This window comes from Malaya genurostris, chromosome 2, assembly GCF_030247185.1.
Source record: "Malaya genurostris strain Urasoe2022 chromosome 2, Malgen_1.1, whole genome shotgun sequence".
Taxonomy (NCBI): domain Eukaryota; kingdom Metazoa; phylum Arthropoda; class Insecta; order Diptera; family Culicidae; genus Malaya; species Malaya genurostris.
Window position 1 is genome coordinate 203,645,823 of NC_080571.1, and position 23,693 is coordinate 203,669,515.

At 36.3% G+C, this 23,693-nt stretch overlaps 1 protein-coding gene across 1 annotated transcript in view; it reads right to left on the reverse strand.

The window, feature by feature from the left end:
- Positions 1-23,693, reverse strand: part of LOC131427166 (uncharacterized) — a 334,261-nt gene that overhangs the window by 299,139 nt on the left and 11,429 nt on the right. Inside the window, exon 2 of the mRNA XM_058590132.1 lies at positions 8,511-8,566. Coding sequence (XP_058446115.1) covers positions 8,511-8,566 — 56 coding nt within the window. The remainder of the gene's footprint in view (positions 1-8,510; positions 8,567-23,693) is intronic.

A 23,693-nucleotide genomic window follows, 5' to 3' on the forward strand; every position in this document is an offset into this window, starting at 1 on the left:
ATAGCACCTGAAAATAAGTTAGCTCTTCAAAATAAATCCGAAAGCATTAAACATGTGTTGAATTAACTGCAAAAATATGTGATTTTTTACGCAATGTCGACGTAAATTTACACGATTATTCTCTAAGTATGTATGATTTTTTTCGCTAAGTGTATGTATAAATCCCTTCCGGCAGATGTTAAACTGCAAGCTCCATGGGAAAGAAAAATAAAATTCAACAATACTCCCTCAATATCTAACAATGTAAAATCATCAGTAAAATTTTTCGCCATGTAGCATTTTGCGTCGCAATAAACAAAACCCTTCGCGATGACGACCACCGGTGGGCCTGCCGTGGCTCCAATCAACAACAATAATCGCCAAACCGTTTGTCTCTCATCAGCAGAACAGCAGTTTCCAAGAAGACCGGCAGTATTTGCAATTTCCTCTCAGGAGGGGACAAGAAAGTGTGTCACTGGCTCGGCTGCCTAACGAATCCCTTCGAGAGCCAAGTTCGGTAGCTAATCAGATCCAATCATCTAACCTCATTCACCTTTTAAGTGTCCCTGCTTGGATGTTCCCTCCGAAAAGCCGCAGTTCCTCGGATAAATAAATATACCATTAATAGCACCCCTTCTTGACCCCGCACCAGACACTCGACGACCGCGTAATCATCTAACTGTTTTGCTTACTACCATAGTTTTTGGTCTGGCAGATGCCCTGCGGAACTGTTGCAATCGAAGCGGGTTTGGTGTGTTCGAAAACCCCGCTTATAATCGTATTAGCAAGGCGAATAAATTCACGATTCCTTGCTGGCCGCAGAAATCCAACTCACCTTCAAAGGGGATGCATAAAATCCGGAATTAAATAAAAAGTCAAATGTCACATTGTGTGTGTCACATGAGCGACAAGAACTGGTCGACTACGAAACGAGTTTCTACGTTACCAGCCTTCGTCGTTCGCAAAATAAAATCGCCATTAATCTGCAACAGCGGCAGCATCAGCAGCAGCAGCAACGCCGCCAAGGGGGAATTGCTAGCGAAACCTAGAAACCTTATTCGCTAAGTTTTTTTTCCCTGAAGACTGGGATTTTTTCGTGTGTTTAAAGAAAGTGGTCATACTTTCCACCTCTTTGAAACCGGTCCAACTTCCATTCAGCCATAGGAGATGGGAGCACTCATTCAGTCAGCTAAGACTCCGTTTGGAGGCAAGATTCGCAAGCGCCATCGACTACGGCTCATGGTAAGTGATGCGAAGAAAGGAGACTTGATCGATAGTGAAGGGAGAAGCATGGAAAAAAAGGTAATTTCTCAAGGTAGCGCTGATTTACGGTGCTTTGGCTGATTGGTTGGGCGGAGAAAACATCAGACGGATTTTGAATTCGTGAGGGTGGCGGATGCCTCGCGAAGAGTAATTGTTGTGACAGCTATTATTTTGTGCCGCTGTGACGTAAAAGTAGGAATATTAGGGACAGCGCGAATCGTTTACTGCCGTGGTTGTGGCCGACGGTAACGAATAGCGGGAAATATTATTTAAAGTTTCATTAAAATAGATGTAATGGTAATAGGAGAATAGCCTGAAGCAGAATATTGGCAGGAAAATAGTGTTTCGTGTGCCCAGCAAATTCTTCCAGTTTTATGTCAGCTATCTGAAAGCTTTTCTGTTTTCCATCGATTGTTAATAAGAATGTTCAACACACACTAACCGCAAATAAGCATTGTCAATGATACGATGTGTTTCCAGAGTTGCTATATGGAAGAGCAGTACCACGAATTGGATAAAGTTGACAGATTTACGCTCTACCTAAAGGATATATTTTTTAACAAATTTTACTAGTCGTTGGCTGAGATATTTCTTTTTTTTTAATTTTTTCCATTTTTTATATATATAGTAAACATAAGATTATGTTTTAACTCTGGGAGGAAACGATTTCTAATCCTTAATGGAAAGATCTTTCAGATAATATTGAACGAATATCACAATATTCACTTGAGAATATTTGATTTTTCTAATGTACTTTCTGAAACGAACGATGCCAAAGCCACAGTTCCAGTATTCCACGTCTTAAAAAGTCTCAGCAATCTTTGTCTCTGGGCGAGTTTTAAGGATCTTCCCACGCTAAGTGCCGTAACGCAAATCGCATCATTTGCATTGAATTGATTAAATGTATATAGAGTTCAATTATAAGAAGTGTATCGAAAATAAGCTATCCACATACATTTGTGTTGTACGCATGTATTTGTGATGGCTTTTTATGTTCAGATCATAGCGTACTGTGCGTTTGGCTGACAGCTTTCGTTTGTTTACTTGTTTGTGCGGTTGAAATTCTGCGTTTTCAAAATGTCGCGTATTGAAAAGGAAGTGAAAATTAAGGTTTTGGACACATGGCCCAAGTGAGAAGGGTATTACTATGCGAAAATTGGCGAAGCGGTTTGGAATTCATCATGCCAGTGTTAAAACCATCATTAATAAGTTTGGGGAACACTATTCAGTGGATGAGCTACCAGGAAGAGGCAGAAAACCCGGTTTTTCCAACCCGAAACTGGACCATAAAGTGGTACCTCTAATCATTAAGAACAAATCTATGTCAATACGTGATTTGGCCAAAAACAGCACGGACGAGTGTCGGAATGATCCAGCGTATCAAGAGGCGAAATCACCTGAAGCCCTACAAGAAGCAGAATCAGGAATCAGAATGTGTAGAACAGAAGAAGCGAGCAGCTACAAGAGCCCGGAAATTGTATTCGCGTCTTTTGCAGTGTCCGGATGCATGCGTTTTGATGGACGATGAGACTTATGTAAAGGAGGGCTCAAAAACACTTCTAGGTCCACAATACTTTACTGTCGTCGTTGGGGAGGATGTGAGCGATGCGGACAGGTCGATTCAAGTGTATAAATTCGTCGTAAGGTACTGGTATGGCAAACAATATGTTCATGTGGTTTGAAGTCAACCGTTTTTTACACTACCGGAACTATAAATGCAGAAATCTATTGATCTGAGTGTCTTCAGAAGAGATTGGTGCCTATCTATAAGAAGCATAGTACACCTCCACTGTTTTGGCCGGATTTAGCGTCGGCTCACTATGTCAAAACCACTCTCATTTGGCTTGCGGAAAAGGGTATAAATTTCGTCGAGAAAAATATCAATCCACCAAATTGCCATCAGCTTCGATCCATAGAACGTTACTGGGCAATCGTGAAGCGGGTCTTAAAGAAGACTGGTAAGGCAGCTGGGAACATGCAGGAGTTCAAAAAATTTGGGCTCAAGCGTCTAAAAACTGCGATGCAAATCTTGTCCGGAACTTGATGAAAAGCGTTAGATCAAAAGTTCGAAAATTCGTGCTGGAATAACTTAAATTTCATCCGGTTTTCATTATGCTCAAGTTTAACGTCGTACAATAAAGGATCAATTTTTAGTTTGAATAAAATATCGTTGTTTATCATAATTTGAAAGAAAAATTTGTGGATAGCTTATTTTTGATACACTCCTTAGCTAAAAGGAACTGCGCGCATCAGCACAAACCTGATAAAAGATAACTTTTCAAACACTTGTATTTTATTAGTGATTATGAAAAAAAAATCCTGAATGCTTCGATATATACGACGCTAAGACGTAATGAAAGCAGCTACGACACGCACCGAGTTCTTGTACTTTTATTTCGTATTTATTCGTGGTCATGCGGGCATTATTATTAAAATATTGTATTATATTTGTGCGATTCAACGAGTTTGAGACATATAGGAACAATCAAAATAACCCGGAAGATTTGAATATTTTTTGATTAGAATAAATTAGATTCTACCACTATTCCCATCTTCGCATGCCAAATTTTAAAACAGTACCATTGAATATTGGTTGTAGACAAAAACCAAGCAGGTTTGCGACATCTGTCTCGGAGAGGTTTGGGTTCTGCTCGAAACAATTGACCACCTTATTGACGTTTCTGAGGCCTCCAGGTTTAGATTTCTGTTCAGTCCAGTTCTGCTGTCGAAAAACGTTTTCTGAATTCTTTTATCACAATGGTGACAATCGATTTAGCCTCATTCAACAATTTTGCCTAATTGGCGTGCGAGTAGTCTGGGTTTTTTCAATGCACGAGCAAAATAATATGAAATACCGTTTCTACAACTGAAGAAAAAAATGTTTTATTGATTCATAATAAACATAGGCGTCAAGTTGAAGTGAAACCAATTTTTGATCGTAACATCTTTTATTAAAGTATTTCCACTTCTGGCCAAAGTCTTCACATTTGTAAAAGCTGACCCAGTGTAGTTTCCTTAAGCTAACACTTTTCACGAAACTGTGTTGGGTTCGCACTTTAGCTGAGAGCAAACCCGATATAAGAATCGAAATTAGGTCTGCTTTCATTCTAATAACGTTGAAACTACACTCTTAGAAAAAATGAAATTTACGCTTGACGTAAATTCAAGTATGTCGTAATTTCTTCGGTGATGAAACAATATTACATGTACTAACATGTAAATATAAATTTTGCGTCTGTATCGATCTAAACTTCAGTTAAAATAACTGTGAAGTTAATGATATGACTTATCTTTACATGCTATGTATTGTGAATGTAAGTGAATCGCGACGCTCCTTTTATGTGCATCTAAGAAGATGCAACATTTTTTAAGTGTGTAGGTTCGAAACTGGCTTCAATTTAACTGGTTGACAGCAGTTAGAGTGAAATCTGGGTTAGATTTTGGCATCAAGCGGAAATGACGTGAATGTGAGGCTCTACATAGTAGTATATATCTGAAAGCGCAAGTCGATTCTGAAGTCTTGGTAGGTTTTTGACCATCTGTTACCACTATTTTCAGCTTACAAATATTCCTCTCGATTCCTCGGTCTGCCTGTCTAAGTGATGTTAAATTTTGATTAGAAAAAAGTAAATAAAACTTTATTTAACATGAATAGTAAAATGCATTGAGGCTGTGAACCAATTTGCGAAAAAAATTAAATTTTGAATAATATTCTGCATTTCGGTTGTATTTTTTTCAATAGTAAAATATACAGAGAGCATTCGATTTATTTCAATAGACATTTGATTCTAGCTTTTTGTTGAGGTATTTTTTTACAAATACATAGTACTTTTAGTAATTATATCTCAGAAATGACTCGATATTTTTACATAAAATTAAGACTATAGTGGTCTCCTATAAATAATAATAATAATTGCATAAAATTGTCCCGTGTTGGCGGTTTAATGCACAAATGGTCTTACAAGCCAGCTGTCGTATGTTCGAACCCCGATCTGAAAGGATTCTTAGCGTCGAAAGGATCGTAATATCAGTCATGCAACAATTCTGTACGCTACAAATCGGTTGCTTTTGCATAAAGTTTGAATATTAGAAAACCCATAGTATATTTTAATCCACACACGGAAAAAACGAGCGAAAAATATCGTTTACAGGAGCAGTTCTCCCAAAGTTGTAGTTTTTCTGTAAAAATTTTTTTGGAAGATGTTCAGTATTTCACTTCCCGTATATGTGTAATATTCAAATATAGACTATTAGTTGTTTTATCACGCGGGTTCATGTGTATGTGAAATTGCGTTCGCCCGAACGTGTGCGCATTACGCTGTTTTTTTGCTCTTGACTTTTTTTCGGAATATGTAGAATTATGACGTTATTGTTATATTGCAGTATTGAAGTTTTGTCACGTCATCATGTCTGTGCTTTCCTGCCAAACTACTGAATGGCGTGCATGTCTTCGACAGTAAACTTCCAAAAATTTCGTTTTGTATCTGCTCTTTTGTATTGGCTCAACATTATTTCCACAGGTTAAAATTATTCGCGAAATGGTTTTCAGCCTGCGAAATTAAGCCTACGTTCTAAAAAGTACAGATAACATATTCAGACACGACCAACGTTTTTCAAGAACCTATAAAAAAATCAAATTTGTTCTACGCTGAAAACCATGGGCTCACTACGGCTACTTATTCGACTGGTCTCTCTACCTGATTAACGCATCATAACAGAATTATATCTAAACTGTTTCTCGTTTTGATGTTTGCTAGAAAATTTTTCTATTTTAACTACTATAGAAACCAGACTTGTATCAATACGTGTAAAGAAAACTGCTTTCTGTTGTGAACTTGTTATTGCTTGCTGATCGGGTAATTTTACAAAATGTTTCACTTAGTTCCGGAAGGACGAAAACGTTTTGTGTATTACAAAGAAAATTCAACTACAACAGTTAGAACATTTATTAATTGATATCAGCAGGTGTGAAATTCGCATTTTGTTCTCAAGACGTTTGGATGTGGTCGTCAAATGGTGAGATAACTAAGTCCTCACAAGTTCCTATCTCATGCCTCCCCGAGCGTCTATGATGACATTTGGTCAATATAAGAATATAAGAATGAGAGGGTGCGAAATGGCTTGTAGTTTGAAGCTCATCCTAAAGTGCAATATTTATGGTAGTATGTTCTGTTGGTTGTTGCATTATTTTTTATATATTGAATTGAATTATATTACATTGTATTATAAGCAGTGTATCGAAAATAAGCTATCCACATACATTTGTGTTGTACGCATGTATTTGTGATGGGTTTTTATACTCAGATCACAGCATACTGTGCGTTTGGCTGTTAGCTTTCGTTTGTTTACTTGTTTGTGCGTTTGAAATTCTATCGATCTATCGATCTGAGTGTCTCCAGAAGAGATTGCTGTCTTTATATAAGAAGCATAGTACACCTCCACTGTTTTGTCCGGATTTAGCGTCGGCTCACTATGCCAAAACCACTGTCAATTGGCTTGCGGAAAAGGGTATTAATTTTGTTGGGAAAAATATCAACCCACCAAATTACCCTCAGCTTCGACCCATCGAACGTTGATGGGCAATCGTGAAGAGGGTTTTCAAGAAGACTGGTAAGGCAGCTGGGGACATGCAGGAGTTCAAAAAAATTTGGGCTCAAGCGTCCAAAAAATACGATGCAACACTTTATTATATTATATTATACTGTATTATATTATGTTATATATTATTACATTACAATATATTATATTATGTTATATCACAGAGAACAGATATCCAACAGACATTCATACGTGCAAAGTCGTGTGCAACGGCAATTTTTAACGGATTTTCACTTGTATGCTTTACATAGCTTTTAAAAAAAGTTTGTACTAGCTTGGTAGTAGATCTAATATATTATATTGTGCTGTATTATATTATATTATATTTTTTATATAAATTTATATTATATTATATTATATTATATTTTATTATATTATATTATATTATATTATATTGTATTATGCTCAAGTATATCGACAACGGGGAGGGGCAGGGAGTGCATCAGGGTATCTTACAAGTGAATGACTGGATGATGGAGTGGATTGCCAACCTGAGTCACGTGGGGGAAGCTTTGTGATTTTCCCTGAAGGTCTGAAATGAGTAGGACGCACCCTTCTAACAAACAAACCATCAGGCGGGTTTAAGCTGGTACAGCGAAATTCTTTATTATATGACCGGATGTTCTTGCTGGAAGGCGCCGGCTCCTCAAAACCCATTTTGGCCTTCTTAACAGCAATTATATGAAAGCTATCTGATAATCAAATTCGGATCTATTGTAAGTCTACCCGCATTCATTGGTAATGCCTTGAACTGATGGTAGCTTCAAACATACATACATACATACATACAAGACGTTTGAAAACGTGGACGTGGATTCAACCGGAACTAAAGAAAAAATAACTAGCGGTATTAGCCTAAACCAAAACAAAAATTTTGACGTGAAAACTTCACCACCTAAGCTAGTAGCGTTCGCGGTGACATTTGCAAGTATTCGCCAGGCTGTTTATTCAAAAGGTTTGCACACAGTTCATACGTCAGCCTGAATGTTTGTTTCTTGTGGAGAAAGTAATTAACGGTTTATTCGATGGCCAACATTTGAACCAACAACACTTTTTCTACCAATCATCCATTATCTTGAACGAGTTCATGAGTTATTTACCGGAGGTTCATTTGGGATCATTTCATTCAATCAATTGGTAGACATATATTCTCATGTGTTGGAGTTAAACGATAGGCTGATGAGCGATAGAGATGCGTTTGTATTGAAAGTGGAACGAATTAATTGAGTGCTGCTCATTCAACTTATGATTCATGGCTAAGTGTATGCTATCACAATTGAGTGAATTGAAACTTTACTGCGCTACTTATAATGCACTCAATCATTTTTCGCACGGTGTGTTACAGAAAAAAAGATAATCATGGAATTATGAGATCATAAAAAAATCGTAATCGGTACCGCTAGTACTGCGAACTAGTTTGAATTTATGACTTTTTTGCCTGAATCGTGATTTCCGTTCCACTTTCAAATGCGACATACTGGCTTTGTTTCTGCTGAAATTTCTCGATTCCTTAAACATTAACAAAATATCTGCTTGTTGAAAGTACAACCGTAAACGTAATTGGTTGTTAATTGAAATATGCGTACCACACTGTTTACTAAGCTAGTCACAGCCAATTGGGCAACGTAGCTACCAATTATGAAAAAAAAAGAACAATAAAATTTACTCACCGTCCGAAAAAACAGCACAATCCACACCACTAATGGCAAAAATATTTTCATTTTTGCTGCAAAGAAAAAGAAAACAAGAAAGGTAAAAATTAGTTAGTTGCAGAAACAACAGAAACCGACAATCATCATTTGTTTCCGGGTGGAAACGTTCTCACCGAGAACATTATGCTTGAGGGAGATCAAACCCAGTACCGCGTGAAGTTACATTTCCCTTGAAGTTTGGACCCCGGATTGCATCTGTTAGAAGTTGAAGAAAAAAACAACAGACCCTACAAAACTCGATGGAAATGGCGCGCCAGTTACGGTGTTCACTCTTGTGTTTACGCCAGCCTCACAAGGTTTACTGTTATTCCCAGCAGAGTGCAACACGACCTCGATCGACGCTATCACCCCGGAACCCTCTTATTGGATGCTCTCGGCCAGCAGCAAGTGGTGCAGAGAGCCTACGTGCCTTTGCCTTCGCTCGTAGACATCAACATTATTGGCAGCAGCTGGTCTGAAGAAGCTTGGGAAAGTCCCACATTTTCCGACTGCGTGACTGTTCTAAAACATTCACTATACGTATCGATCCGCGGCCCACGGGCTTAGGGGGGCGGGAAAAGTTCATTCTCGTTGGACGGTCGTCCGAAACGGAGGTATTCAAAGTTTAGTCACGCTGTGGCTGCTTCGGTCCTAGGTTTCCCCATCATTGTGCCACACTCGGTTGCATCTACCCTAGATCACAGGAGAACCTTCGTCCCCTCCTCCCCTCCCCCTCTGCTGATTCTGCTGCTACTGAATCGTTTCCTATCGTTGGCTTAGATCAGTTCGATTTTTGCATAACCGACGACCAGTTGGGCAAAAGTCCAAGAATCTCGCATAGTGCATGTTGCATAATCAGTGGAAAAAGGGAATATACCACCGCACAACGCCATCAATTCTTGTTTCGCTTTACATTAGTCGGATCTATCTTCAACGGTGGAAAACAAACGAAAGAAGAAAAAAACGGGCGTCAGATTTTGATGCACCGAAAGGCGTTAGATGCGGAGATGCAATTTCCTTCTGTTCACGGCTGCTTGACGGTGTTGATGGCAAGGGTGATTGCTGTTTGCTCAACACGGTTGATGCACCGTGGTGTTGAAAATTCGATGAATGTATTGCACTACTAGTTGCGAACAGAATGTGGCTGAAATTAACAACTGATTGTTTGGACAATAACACGATTAGCTGTGATGGAAGAGGGCCATAAGTATCGACTGTTTGGCGGAGATGAATTACTGTTTTAGTTAGCATATTTCTAATGTATCAAAAACACGGCAACTAGCGATAAAATGCATTGAGCAACCAAACGAAACCGTTGTTACATATTAGATACTGTGATGGCCATATAGTTTGTAGTTGCTAAATTGATTTTCATCGACTGAACAATTGAAATTGAGTAGAGAACCATGATGTGACTTTTAGTATATTCTTGAAGATGTACGTGTTTTGAAAATAATTATTTCTTTCAATTGTTGCCTACAATCGTTGAGTGATTGTTGGAAATTGTGAATATACTTTTTTGCAAGTTTGCTCCGAGGTAGCTTGCGTCTGAAGATCGGAAAGATTAGTTTAAAATTGCGATGTAATTTTCCTTGTTCAAGTTATGACAGAAATAGTATTGAAATGTCGAGTTATTGTCCTAATGATTCTGTTATTGGATCCAAAAATCTTTTTGGTCATAAAAATTCTATCCTCCTACTGCGTCCATCCAATAGCAAAATGTTAATAAAAATGATGTGCTGATAAAAACAAACTCCATATAGGTTATAAAATCAACAACAAAATGAATAAAAATTTCAGCTTATTTTATAATTTATAGCAGTTAATCGTTTGGTTCAAATAATATGATATTTAAATAACAAGAGGAATATGTTTTATTGAACTCAAATCGTTGTGACTTTATTAGTAATAGATTAGGATAAGAATTCTATGTAAAAATGATGCTACGGCGAAGAAAAACTTATGTAAATTGCTTTAAGAAACAAACGTATTTATGGAAAAAATAAAAATTCTCCTTTATCATATGTTTCACAGTGCGCTAAATGAACGCGGTACAGTTTCCCAATTAGGCACGATTCAGTGGATTCCGATCTCTCAAAATTTCTGCAGTCCGGAAAATTAATATCTACCGGTCTTTATGTTTCTTCGCCCAGCTCAGACGTTTTTTCCCTAAGGGTTTCAGTAAATAATAAGTCGAATTTTAAACAAAAAGTATGATTTTTTCCAAATCCGTCTAATCACAATAATAACACAAGGAATTTTCCTGCATTGTATTAGTAGCCAATGAACATTGTTATTTGCTGAATAAGTTCCTAATAATTACTTTCATAATGCATTTGACAGTATTTGCAAACAATTACTGTTATGTTAGTTTAAAACCCACAGCTTAGATGCAGATATTTTGAAATTATTCAGTGAATCTATATTTTCTTTATGATCTCCGATTTTATTTTCCTGTCTCGTTGAATGTTCTGTAATCGCTTTTTATGTTTCAGGAATGATTAAAGTGGAATTGGGAGTTTCAACTTATAATGAAATTGCAAGATAGTTGTTTCAAAAAATATTCAAACGTCTCTTAGTGCCGAGATTTACATTTGTTCGTAATGTTTCATTTAAACCCCTGTACGAAACAACGAAAATTGAGTTTCAATGAGTCGTCAGTTCTGAAAAGTTCACTAGTGAACATTCTGCTAGATGATATCAGGTGTACAACTTTGCTTCCGCCGTTTTCCGATAGGTGGCTGTACCGCCTGGTCAAATTAGATAGATGATAATGCCTTTAAAGTGAGTGTGTACAGTGCCTAACGAATTGTCATCGCCGTTTCAGTGATAGTTGTTCTTGTTTTCGTATTATTCACGCTCGAAAAGGTCTGTTTATGTGCCCAATTCTCGGGGGTCTGTTTATGTGCCCATTTGCGGGAAGTTTTACTTTTCTGTTACAATTCGAAAAAAATGCAGCTGAAGCGCATCGAATGCTCTCAGAAATTTTCGGTGATGCTGCTCTGAGTAAAAGAACGTGTCGGGGGTGGTTTCAACGTTTTAAAAATTGTGATTTCGATGTCGAAGACAAACATGGTGGTGGAAGAGAAAAAACCTTCAAAGATTAACAACTAGAAGTATTGCTTGATGAAGATTCGTGTCAAACCCAAGAAGAGCTTACCGAATCGTTGGGAGTGAGTCAGCAAGCCATTTCAAAACGTCTCAAGGCCCTGGGTATGATTTAGAAAGAAGGAAACTTGGTGGAGTTGAAACCGAGGGACATCGAGCGCCGTCTGCTTCAAAGACAAAATCGTGAGGGGTTTTTACATCGAATCCTAACCGGTGGTTCGATACGATAATCCTAAACGCAAAAAATCATGGGGAAAGCCCGGGCATGCTACTTCCTCGAAAGCAAAACCGCTAAGGTGTTTATTTGTATTTTGGTGCGATCAGCTCGGTGTGATTTAGTACGAGCTCTTAAAACCGGGTGAAACCATCACAGGAGATCGCTACCGAACGCAACTGATGCGCCTTAGTCGCGCGCAAAAAGAAAAGCGGCCAAAATATCAAGAGCGACATGACAAAGTCATCCTTCAACACGACAATGCTCGGCCTCACGTCGCAAAAGTGGTCAAAAAGTACCTGGAAATCCTTCGAATTTCAATCCTTCGAATTTCAATCCTTCGAAGAGTTGGAAAAATGGATTGCTTCATGGTTAGCGTCAAAAGAGGACTCCTTTTTTCGAGCCGGGATCCGAAAATTGCCGGAAAGATGGGAAAAAGTTATCGCTAGCGACGGACAATGCTTTGAATAATACATATGTAAGCACTTCTTCGCAATTAAGCTATTAACTTTGGAAAAAAACGGCGGAAGCAAAGTTGTACACCTGATATTTAAGAAGTTCAAAGTTCGCACATTGAATATATCTGATATAATTCTCGAACAGAAGCTTTTTGGGATTTGAATTTTCATTGACGTTATATCTCAACCCTTTGCATATACATGATGAATAAATTCGCCGATGAACAAAAACTGAACCTTTCTGTATGTGCGTAGGACGGTTAATAAGTGAATCAATAATGGTGATGTATTTGATATTTATTTACAAGTGCTGTAGTTGATAATAGTTATAGAATGATAATAAAAACACGAATAAAAATAATCACATATCATGTTATGCAGCTGATTTCAAAATATTAGCTTGAATAACGTAGGCAGAAGTAACAGGAACGCAGACTACCGCTATGCCAATTCAAACGCGCCATTCAAACGCAACACCTACTGTGAGTTCGAGACATGCTGACAGTGCTGCTCTCCTGTTACTTCTATGAATCGAATTCATGCTCAATAGCATTTTATTGGGTTTAATCTAAATAGTGCAGTGTAATCAGCCAGCTGGAATTAAAGTCGCCTTTCGCCGCTATAATCACTGCTTGAAATGTTCATATTGATGGTCCACCCTACGTGCATCAAGAATATCTTAGTAAATATTTCTAACGGTAACGGCTCAGTTGCGAATTTATTCAGTAGAGATTTTTTTTATTGATTAATAATAAAGTCTTCCACGAATCACTTCGGTGTCGAAATGAAACTTATCGATTATCTCTTTAGTAATATTTCTGTGGGTGAAAGTTCTTCATCATTTGCTTACACTAAAAATCACTTGTGAACTTTGAGGTTTAGAGTTTTTTTTTTCTACTGGAGGTATCTATCTGTCAAGCTCTCGAGCGTCGAATAGCTCAAACTTGCTTTCTGTCTTAATAGAGTTAATAGACCTTCATTTCCATAAGTCTACCGACGCTTCATCATTTGCTTACACTAAAAATCACTTGTGAACTTTGAGGTTTAGAGTTTTTTTTTTCTACTGGAGGTATCTATCTGTCAAGCTCTCGAGCGTCGAATAGCTCAAACTTGCTTTCTGTCTTAATAGAGTTAATAGACCTTCATTTCCATAAGTCTACCGACGCACTAGTGCGTTTTATGGAAAACTCCAGCCGCATCTTGTGTTTCTGCTTGCTAATTATTGATCGCTTGGACGTTGTTTAACTCTTCAATCCATCGTCATTGAACCATCGAAGCTTGTTTTATGAATGAAATGGATTTTTTCAATCACTGAGTTTTTTAGGAAATCTCAGATTTTTTTCACGAGTGATAGTGAAATGAACTTTTTCTGATTATGATTTTCCCAACAGTGATGTGACATATAAAGATAACTAATAAATTTCACAAACTAAGTGTGCTAAATACAGAGACCGATACATAAATCAAAAAAAAGTTATAAAGTTTTTCGAGATTATTTTTTTTCTAAAATAGATATTCCTTGGAGAAAATGAATCATTCACTTCAAGAATCGGATTTCTCAATAATAAGACTAAAGCCAGTTTTAGGATTTGGCAGCACTGCATTGTTTGACAGTTGTATTAACCGTGCAGATCAGCGCTGCCAACTATACCGATTTAACGGTATTTCTACCGATCTTTGTACTCGTAACAGGAATACAGATATGCTCTCTTAAAATACCGATAATTCAATTTTCATACAGATAAATACTGATTTTCAATTATTTTTACGTTTCTTCTTTGACTCATCAGTGCAGAACAGTTCAAATTGAACTGCTAAGTGCTAAACTCGGCCCTAGCGCAAAATTTGGCTAACCCCTGAATGACTGATTTTCAATTTTTGTGTTTGGTTACATAGGGGCAAACCAGGTCGAGGGACCTTTTTTCATCCAGAGAGATTTTTGAATTACTAAATTTATGTGTCGATCGACGTGCGGTTCTTCGATGGTTCAATGGCGATGGATTGAAGAGTTGTTTGGCGTCCAAGGGATCAATAATTAGCAAGCGGAACCAGAAGATGCGGCTGGAACTTGAAATAAAATGCAATAGTGTGTCGGTAAAGTTATGGAAATGAAGTTAATAGACAGACAGAAAGCAAGTTTAAGTTATTCATGAGCATGAACTTAGCGAGGCATCCCTCCCCGATGATAACGAAAATAGGTGAATAATTTGTTGCTAATTTGTTGCTAATTAGTTACGGTAATTTTGAATTTGTTGCTCAATTTTTTTTTAATTTTTTTGAGTACTTCGCTAAGTTCATATGAAGTTAGCGAAGCCCCCCTCCAATATATGCTTCAAAACAAATCGAAGCCCAGTGAATAATTTGTTGCTAATTTGTTGCTAATTAGTTACGGTAATTTTGAATTTGTTGCTCAATTTTTCTTTAATTTTTTTGAGTACTTCGCTAAGTTTATATGAAGTTAGCGAAGCCCCCCTCCAATATATGCTTCAAAACAAATCGAAGCCCAGTGAATAATTTGTTGCTAATTTGTTGCTAATTAGTTACGGTAATTTTGAATTTGTTGCTCAATTTTTTTTTAATTTTTTTGAGTACTTCGCTAAGTTCATATGAAGTTAGCGAAGCCCCCCTCCAATATATGCTTCAAAACAAATCGAAGCCCAGTGAATAATTTGTTGCTAATTTGTTGCTAATTTGTTGCTAATTAGTTACGGTAATTTTGAATTTGTTGCTCAATTTTTTTAAAATTTTTTTCAGTACTTCGCTAAGTTCATATGAAGCTAGCGAAGCCCCCCTCCAATATATGCTTCAAAACAAATCGAAGCCCAGTGAATAATTTGTTGCTAATTTGTTGCTAATTAGTTACGGTAATTTTGAATTTGTTGCTCAATTTTTTTTTAATTTTTTTGAGTACTTCGCTAAGTTCATATGAAGTTAGCGAAGCCCCCCTCCAATATATGCTTCAAAACAAATCGAAGCCCAGTGAATAATTTGTTGCTAATTTGTTGCTAATTAGTTACGGTAATTTTGAATTTGTTGCTCAATTTTTCTTTAATTTTTTTGAGTACTTCGCTAAGTTCATATGAAGTTAGCGAAGCCCCCCCTCCAATATATGCTTCAAAACAAATCGAAGCCCAGTGAATAATTTGTTGCTAATTTGTTGCTAATTTGTTGCTAATTAGTTACGGTAATTTTGAATTTGTTGCTCAATTTTTTTTAAATTTTTTTGAGTACTTCGCTAAGTTCATATGAAGTTAGCGAAGCCCCCCTCCAATATATGCTTCAAAACAAATCGAAGCCCAGTGAATAATTTGTTGCTAATTTGTTGCTAATTAGTTACGGTAATTTTGAATTTGTTGCTCAAATTTTCTTTAATTTTTTTGAGTACTTCGCTAAGTTCATATGAAGTTAGCGAAGCCCCCCTCCAATATATGCTTCAAAACAAATCGAAGCCCTGTGAATAATTTGTTGCTAATTTGTTGCTAATTAGTTACGGTAATTTTGAATTTGTTGCTCAATTTTTTTTAAATTTTTTTCAGTACTTCGCTAAGTTCATATGAAGTTAGCGAAGCCCCCCTCCAATATATGCTTCAAAACAAATCGAAGCCCAGTGAATAATTTGTTGCTAATTTGTTGCTAATTAGTTACGGTAATTTTGAATTTGTTGCTCAATTTTTTTCTTATTTTTTTATAACTTCGCTAAGTTCATATGAAGTTAGCGAAGCCTCCCTTCCAAATATGCTTCAAAACAAATCGAAGCCTAGTGAATAGTTTGTTGCTAAATAGTTGCGGTAGTTTTGAATTCGTTGCTCAATTTGTATTATTTTTTGAGTACTTATGAACTATTCTTCTCCTTCATATGAACTATTCTTCTCCATATGAACTATTCTTCTCCCGCGAATAAAGTTTGTGCACGTTTTTGAATTACAATTTTCTCTGCTTCTTTCATTTTCCAGAGGGTTTTCAACAATTCAAGTATATGTATTGTTAACTAATAATATTTTTGCCTTTCTCATATAGAAAGGTTATGCAATCACTTGAAAAACCGACTAGTGAAAATTGGCCAAGTGTCATATACCATTCGACTCAGTTCATCGAGCTGAGCAATGTCTTTGTGTGTCTTTATGTGTGTGTGTGTGTGTGTGTGTGTGTGTGTGTGTGTGTGTGTGTGTGTGTCAAATAATCTCAAGAGGTTTTCTCGGAGATGGTTGAACCGATTTTGACAAATTTAGATTCAAATGAAAGATCTCGTGGTTCCTGAATTTCATCCGGATCCGACTTCCGGCTCCGGAGTTATAGGGTAAAGTGTGTTCAATATTGTACACCGTCACTTAAAATATTTTCGGATGCAACAAACATTTAAATCGTAATTTAGAGTGCGTACTAGAAGAGTTTGTGTGTCATGTTAGTTGGTGGCCGTACGAACCGACTTTGATTATACCGGTTCTCGGGTTCCGGTGCCGAAAGTGCATATAATAGTAAACCCACTTCGTTTTCTTAACGATGACTTAGACAATCAAAGTACTGTTTTATTCTGTATGTTATGCACAAACAATCTCTTGGTTTCTTTCAAAAATCGAAGAGAAATTTTTTGAATTGAATACCACAATATTATATGTACATGAGAAAGGTATCATTACACCACATTGTATTAAAACAGGTTTTTCTGCTAATGGTAGCTTGACAGTCCAATCAGCAATACCAACCCGAAAATTAAAAAAAGGGGAGTGGATAAACAATTATCTCATTTTTGTCGTAAGTTGATCGTAAATTTTATATTGGAAATAAGATTGAAGAAATTTTATCGCACATGTAAATCCACCTGATAGTCTCTCCTGACTAACGTAACTGCTTTCAAAATGATATCCGTGGAGTAGTCGATGATCATCATAATTTTTGTTCGATATAATTTCCGTCCAGACTTGCGGTTTAAGAACATTGATGACGTGATATTTTTAGTTTCCTTTTTAATCTCTTCTTAGTCTCGTGGATTCCGTAATCAATTCATTAAACTCTTGTCCGCCGAATCTATATATATAAAAATGCAGAGATCATTCTTTGTAATTGCATCACGTATGGATCCATCCGTTCATGGATGGATTTACATGATTCTTTTTTTATTTGATCAGTTTTTACCCCCACCGGGTTCGTACATAAGAAAAATTAGGAAACTTACCGGAAAAGTGAGAAAAATCCATAAAGTTGTTTTGCATTGATAATGGGATTTTCCACTGAAAAAGTCGCCAATAATTGCTAGATCATCGAAAGGTGTTTGGCGCATAACGAGTTGCATAAATGTTTGGCCGTCGAAGAAAGGAATACTAGATAGTTTAAAATATTGTTTGGCGCGCAACGAGATATTTTGTGTGGAGATTTCACATGCATACTTGATGGATGTGATTCGTCATTTCGAACCACGTGCTTAAATGGGTATCAAAATTATTGCTTACTAATGTCGTTTTCGCTTGAAAAAACTGAAACTGACCCAAGGTAGTTTCATCAAACAAACACTTCACGAAACTGTGTTGATTTCGCACATAGCAACGGGGGGTTTGAGTAAAACTGATTAAAAAACCAGGTTCGAAACTGATTCGATTTTCAGTTCAAACGAACGTCGAACGTTGAAACTAGGTTCGAAACTGACTTCAAACAAACGGTTTGACAGAAGTTAGAGATGAAACTGGGTTAGGTTTGGCATCAAGCGAAAACGACATAAATGACTCTAGAAAACCGTTGTAGGTAGGAGAAGAAGTTTTGATATCATTTACCAGCTGATGAATTGTGTTCAATGGAGATGGGAATGGAGAATGGCAAGATTAACCAATCTGAAATTTTTTTAACGAATCAATGAAAAGATTGTGCTGTAGAAGCGCTAAGGTCAAACTAAGAGATTTTCCTTGCATTTTTCTTTCTAATGATTTAGATAAGACTAAGCGCACACAGTGAGTGGTTATTAGATATCAATGTTCAAGATGATTACCATAATGAATTGAGACTGTTATTTCATGTTGCATATTCTGTGAAGAATGTTCAAACTGGTAAGATCAATATCAAATTACAATTTAAGCGTCGTCTCCAAGCAATCAAAAGTTCCACAGTACCTGAAAATATCCATTTTATTAGAGTTCTAAAATACGCATTGTACTTTTTGATAACTTGAACGTACAGAACAGATTCTGAGAAAAATTTCTCACTGCTTAATAGCTGTACACACCGAATTATTTCTACGGATGTCGGTACAGTTTTACTGACTTTCAAACAGCTGAATATTCGGTAATCCGTTCAGTAAAAGTTTTATTTGCTGAATGATCGGTACAGTTCCACTGAACTTCGATCTGTCATAATTCTAATGACTTCACAATTCTAAAAATATGTAAACGACTTAACCCGTGAAGTATTACTGTGTTTTAGTAAATTGTATTAGAGATCTGGAAAAGGAAGAAGCAATTTAGTTTTCAAAATATATTTCCATCCGATTAATTAATTTATTTGCGTGTGAAAAATGCATTGAATTACATTTGCTCTCCAGAAATAATTTATTCAAATAAAATGATCAGATATCTTTCGGATGCAATTCAGTAGAATATGGGATCGACCTTCATATTTTTAGAGTACTGAAATAAAAATTTTTAAAAGGCTTTTTGAATATATTCACTAAATGAAAAATTACCGCTAGGAATCAGTATTATCTATTTTTCTAGCAATCAATTCGCACCACTATTTTTTCTCTGCAAAATCTAGAAATTTTCACATTTTTACGTCCAAAAATTATGTTTTTTTTTTTATTCAATAGTATAATATAATATTAAGGCACACTGCTTAAGCTCTAAGATGCCAAGGGTATTTACTAATCTTAATTATCGTCTAACTTAAAACTAGAGTAGTATCATTATGTAATATAGTATCTGGCGATCGGTAGTGGCCGGTGAATTGAATTTAGGATGAGATGATTCCAGATGGCGATGGTAATTTTCTATGTTGGCCGCATTCTTCGGTCCGTGAGGGTCCGCGGAAAAATTATGTTATTTGACAGATCTGTATTTCTGCTGAATGTATAGTGATGGTTACTGAAATTCTTCATTATTTTTTATTAATTTTCCGAATATTGGTAGAACTTTCACTGAGTTCGTCAAGAGAAATGGCATTTCAGAGTTCATAGACCGTATCAGTAAATAACAAATAACCGTAACTTTTACATAGAAGTTGGATAAATTTTACGTATCTTTCAGTAAAAATAATATTTTACAGATCGTTGCTGCAAAAATTACTACCGAACACAAAAATAGAAATTTTTCTGTATAATAAACTGCTTCAAAGTTTGTTCTGTCGGGTGAACGTATGAGTAATTCCATAAAACGGACTGTTCAGAATAGAAATCTGTGCTTTTGTTCAATTTTCGCTTAACAGAATTATTTCATATTTTCACATTAATCTTTGGTGATGTTTCTTCTTTTGGAGCTAAAGCGAACGTGTGTAGAATTCCGTTGATTGTAGGTTGAGTAATCAGAAAAATAATGCAGAGAAACGTTGACCACTTAGTCTTTTGACAATTCTTCTGACGAGACGAAGTTCGACGGGTCAGTTAGTGTTATTATAAATCCATACGACGATTGATCAATTTCGCTGTTGGTGGACAAAGTTGTATCATTTAAAGTAATCGACACCAGACCAATGCAGCACTGAAAACCAAAATTGCATACGAGAGCAACTGCCGACTGAGACTTGGCTTGAGATGGCTTAAGATTGAAACTTAAATGCTGATATCCCACGTAAACTTACGAGGGTAAAATTTTGAAAGTATATGGAATTGAAATTATATTTTGTTTATTCCGATTGTTGATGATGAAACATTTACTTTCGTCATTTTATAGTGAGATATGAAGATGCGAATATTGAACGCTCATTGAATTTCTCATTCTAAAACCATTGAATGTTTCAATAACATTTTCTCAACTCTTTGACGCGTGGAAAATCGATTTTTTCTGCAGACTTTTATCAAAATTAACATTTTTTTACTCGCTAAGTCAGTTTTGTTTTTTATACTTTATAGAGAAATGATTTTTTTTCGGATTTACAGACTTGTGCAACTCTGTCTGAAGATATTTGAATGTTGTATTGTGTACCTATTGAGTGTGAAGTTGAGCACAGTCGGGTGTCCGGAAATTGCGAATTGCTAGATTAGTTTTTAAATTGAGCAAAATTTTCAAATTGATCGATTAAATAATAATCGAATACCCGATTAATTATCCAATACTCGATAATTTATTCAATTATTATTATTATTATCGAATTCGAATCGAATCATTCGACTAGTTTAATAATCGATATTAGTTTCAATCTAATCGATTTAATATTATTCGAGTATCTGGATTATTATTCGATTGCTCGATCGACATTTCTACATCCATAAACGGCACATACACTTTCAGTTTCCCGGACAGTCCAAATGAACCTTGGACGGAATGAAAAACTGAACGATTAACTGAACTGAGCGTGTGTGGTGACTATTCAGTGTTGCGTTTTGTCTTCATGTCAGTTTCATCCGTTTTTTTTTTCATGGAGGCCCATTATTCTGATCAAAAGAAAACTGACGGACTGAACGACAAAAGTGACAAAAGAAAATTTGCTTTGATCTAGCAAATATTGCTGCTTGAAGAATCTACAAAACATGACAAAAAATATTTCTCAATGGATTAGTTTATTTCAATCAATATTTTGATAAAAAGAACAAATATTTTACTTGTGCGTTACTGTCAATTTCTTGGCAAACGATTTCACAGTACATTCAATTTGAAAAACCTGTTTTAATCCACATAGTGGTGTAATGATGCCTTTCTAATATTACTAATATTTTCAACAATATCACCAGAAGATTTTGTGAAGATATTTTTTTTCCAATCTTGAATAAAATTAGAAACTTTCTTTGGGTATAAACTAACATAACCTTTTCAAATTGTAAACAGTTATGTCAAGTTGATAAGAATTTTTCTTTATTTTGCATCGTCGCACTAAATGATTAAACACACTTTATCCTATAGATCTGGAACCAGAAATCAGACCCGGATGAAATTAAACAGCAACCTATAAGGCTGTAGGAACTTTTATTGGAGCCTGTTTGTGGAAATCGATCAAATTATCTCTGTGAAAATTGAGTGAGTCTCGTTTTAAACTTTTTGACTACTACTTCTGGTACTTCTGGAACCAGGAACTTGGAACCAGTATAACCAAAGTCGGTTCGTTTAGTAAGTAACTAATATAGCCTACAAATTGAATCAGTTTAAAGCCAAATCTAGAAGAATTTTACCCTTCGACGGTCTAAATGACGGTGTGAAATTCAATAGCAACGTACAGGGCTACGAGATTATTTTATGAGTGACATTATTTGACCCACACACCCACATACATCGCTCAGCTCGATGAACTGTGTCGAATTGTATAGAACACTTAGCCTTTCGGGTCAATTTCCACTGGTCAATTTTTCAAGTAATTGTATAAACTTTCTTTATGAGAAAGGCAATAAGTGCACTTTTATTGAAAAGCATCTTTATCATGATCTTGTAATAACATTAAGAAGTAGGTACAAATTGAATAAAAGGATTAAAAATTTACATATTTTTCACCTGAAAAATATAAATTTTAATGTGGCAACCCTGCACGCTATACGAAATTGAACAAAGCACGCTGTGAATGGAGCAAAGCCGCACGTACCGTCGCGTACCACTTTTGCATCGTCATTTTTTTCGATTATAGAGGTTTTAACATTGCTGTCATTCACCTCTTCGGACCAGAAAAGTTTTCAGACCCTATGTGCGGGGTTGGGAATCGAACCCAGGTGGGCAGCGTCAAAGGTATCGACTTACCCATCACGCTATACCCGTTCCCCTGCATCATCATTTTGAATTTGAATGTTTTGACACTTATCGCCCTATAATTTCGGAACCGGAAGTCGGATCAGGATGAAATGGCACAGTATATTTGAAGACAATGAGAGCTTTAATTTGAATCATGAATCGTGAAAAACGGCTTAACCGTTGCTGAGAAATCGACGGGAGTTCCGTTTTTGGAGATTTTCATCACTATTACCGGTGCTTTCGGAAGCGGAAACCGGGGACTCGTAGTCCCAAAGTAGTTTTATATAATCACTAACTAATAAGATCCGTCAACTAGATGAATTTAGCAGTAAGTTTTATAAAAATGTGCACCTCGTTTCGCCATTGCTTGTGAAAAAATACCCATGAAATTGAAAATTTTCACCAATTGCACTGTAATACCGGAACCGGAAGTCGGATCTGGATAAACTTTTCGGGGACTTTTTATAGAATTTCAAGACCTTTTATTTCCTTCTTAGTTTGTGAAAATTGGTCAAGAAATTTCCGAGAAAATTGATTGCATATTTTTTCATAAATTTTCACATATTTCCTTGTAATTCCGGACCCGGAAGTGGGATCCAAATAAAACTCAGGAAAATTGTATAAGGCTATAAGACCTTTCATTTAAATCTAGGTTTGTGAAAATCGGTTCAGCCATCTTTGAGAAACGTGTGTGACTATTTTTTTCTTTTTTTTTTGGTGCATATCACCCTGTAATTCCGGAACCGAAAGTCGGATCCATATGAAACTCAGGAACTTTGTCTTGTATAAGGCTATAAGACCTTTCGTTTGAATCCAAGTTTGTGAAAATCGGTTCAGCCATCTCTGAGAAAATTGAGTGACACTATTTGTCACACACACACACACACACACACACACACACACACACACACACACACACACACACACACACACACACACACACACACACACACACACACACACACACACACACACACACAACACACACAGACATTTTGTGATCACGACGAACTGAGTCGAATGGTATATGACACTCGACCCTCCGGGCCTCGGTTCAAAAGTCGGTTTTCACAGTGATTGCATAACCTTTCTATAAGAGAAAGGCAAAAATATTATTAGTTAACAATACATTTACTTGAATTGTTTCAAACCCTCTGGAAAATGAAAGAAGCAGAGAAAATTGTAATTCAAAAACGCGCACAAACTTTATTCGCGGGAGAAAAAATAATACAAATTGAGCAACGAATTCAAAATTACCGCAACTATTTAGCAACAAACTATTCACTAGGCTTCGATTTGTTTTGAAGCATATTTGGAAGGGAGGCTTCGCTAACTTCATATGAACTTAGCGAAGTACTAAAAAAAATTGGGCAACAAATTCAAAATTACCGTTACTAATTAGCAACAAATTATTCACTGGGCCTCGATTTGTTTTGAAGCATATTTGGGAGGGGGGTTTCGCTAACTTCATATGAACTTAGCGAAGTACTCAAAAAAAAATTAAAAAAGATTGAGCAACAAATTCAAAATTACC